The 1447-nt window shown below is 35.2% G+C and overlaps 1 protein-coding gene across 1 annotated transcript in view; it reads left to right on the top strand.

Annotated features, from left to right (window-relative positions):
- USO1 (USO1 vesicle transport factor) overlaps positions 1 to 1447 on the top strand; it is a 60066-nt gene that overhangs the window by 50955 nt on the left and 7664 nt on the right. The window contains exons 19-20 of the mRNA XM_004681441.2: positions 239 to 402; positions 892 to 981. Of these exons, the coding sequence (XP_004681498.1) occupies positions 239 to 402; positions 892 to 981 (254 nt within the window). The remainder of the gene's footprint in view (positions 1 to 238; positions 403 to 891; positions 982 to 1447) is intronic.

Below are 1447 nucleotides of genomic sequence, written 5' to 3'. Positions count from 1 at the left end.
AAGTACACTGTTGAGGGGAGCAGCGGGCGGGTCAGGAGAGGTCTGCCATGCCATGTGGGTCACCTCCAGGCTGGGGATCGAACTCATGCTAAAGTGGCTTTATCCTCTTAGTGCTGTGCTTTAACCCACTGTGCCACCAGGGAGGGCCCTATGTATTTTTAATATTTGAATATTCTAATTTAAACAATTTAAAACGTGAATTTCATGCTGGCTTTTCAATCTTTTCATTTGTCTATAGGAAAAGACCATCAGCATCAAGGTTCTTATAATGATGGGGCTCAGATGAATGGCATTCAGCCAGAAGAAATTGGTAGATTGAGAGAAGAGATAAAAGAATTAAAAAGTAGCCAGGAACTTTTACAAAATCAGCTGGCTGAAAAGGATCATTTAATTGAAAATTTGGTAAGTATTACATATTACAAAAATTTTAAATAAGAAGTCATATATAATTTGCATTACCTGTTGATTTTTTTTCTAGCTCCTTTGATTTAAAATATCATATTGAGGTTTTAAAATGAGATTTGCTATCAGACTTTTTAAGCTTCAGTGGTTCTTCCAAGCTAATTGAATTTAAGAAACTTAGTTTTTCATTTCATTGTTGTGAGAATTTAATGAGATATTCTGTATAATACATGGAAATGACTCAATAAATATCTGCCTTGATGCTTTCTCCAGATGACTTCAGGTAACTGGTTAGATTCAATAAACTACTTAGTATAGCTATAAATGAATTCACAATGGAAAAGTTGTAGACAGTATGTATTGAAATTGTCTTGTGTATAAAAATTAAAATGTCAATGTGAAATTTTTTGGTGAATATAAGTTCTAGTTTGGTTTTCTTCCCATGTCTTTTGCCTGAACTTCATGGCTTTTTTTATGTGCTATTTGTAGCAATCTTCCCAAACATCACCTAGCATGAGTGAGCCATCTGCAGTAACAGCTTTAACTGGAGATCCTGAACAGATTGCCCAATTGGAACAGGTAATTTGCCAATTTGATCAAGTTCTATTTTTGTCTTATTTTAATTATAAAAGAGTAATAGCCCTTCAGTTCCATTAATCTAGAATTACTTCGTCAGGTGTAAAATTTGGTTAGTGAAGACAGCCATTTGAAAATCTTTAAAAGCTTTTTTAATATCATAGTAGTGCTACTGTGCTTTTTATTGTGTGCATTGGTGTTCTTTTTAACAAATCTCATCCAGATTATTTGTAGATTATCAGTGAATTACCAATTGAGGAAAATTTAAATAGCTATAAGCTAAACTATGAAGATAAAGATTTTATTCCTAATTTTCATATACTGTTGACTATGAAAATTGCTTGGATAGGGCCCTCCCTGGTGGCGCAGCAGGTTAAAGCACCGCACTGAGAATCTAAAAGCCACTTCCTCATGAGTTCGATTCCCGCCTGCCCCGGAGGTGACCACATGGCGTGGCAGACCTCTCCTG

This window comes from Condylura cristata, unplaced genomic scaffold (assembly GCF_000260355.1).
Source record: "Condylura cristata isolate star-nosed mole 26May11 unplaced genomic scaffold, ConCri1.0 scaffold00012, whole genome shotgun sequence".
Taxonomy (NCBI): Eukaryota; Metazoa; Chordata; class Mammalia; order Eulipotyphla; family Talpidae; genus Condylura; species Condylura cristata.
This window is presented reverse-complemented; position numbering and strand designations above follow the sequence as displayed.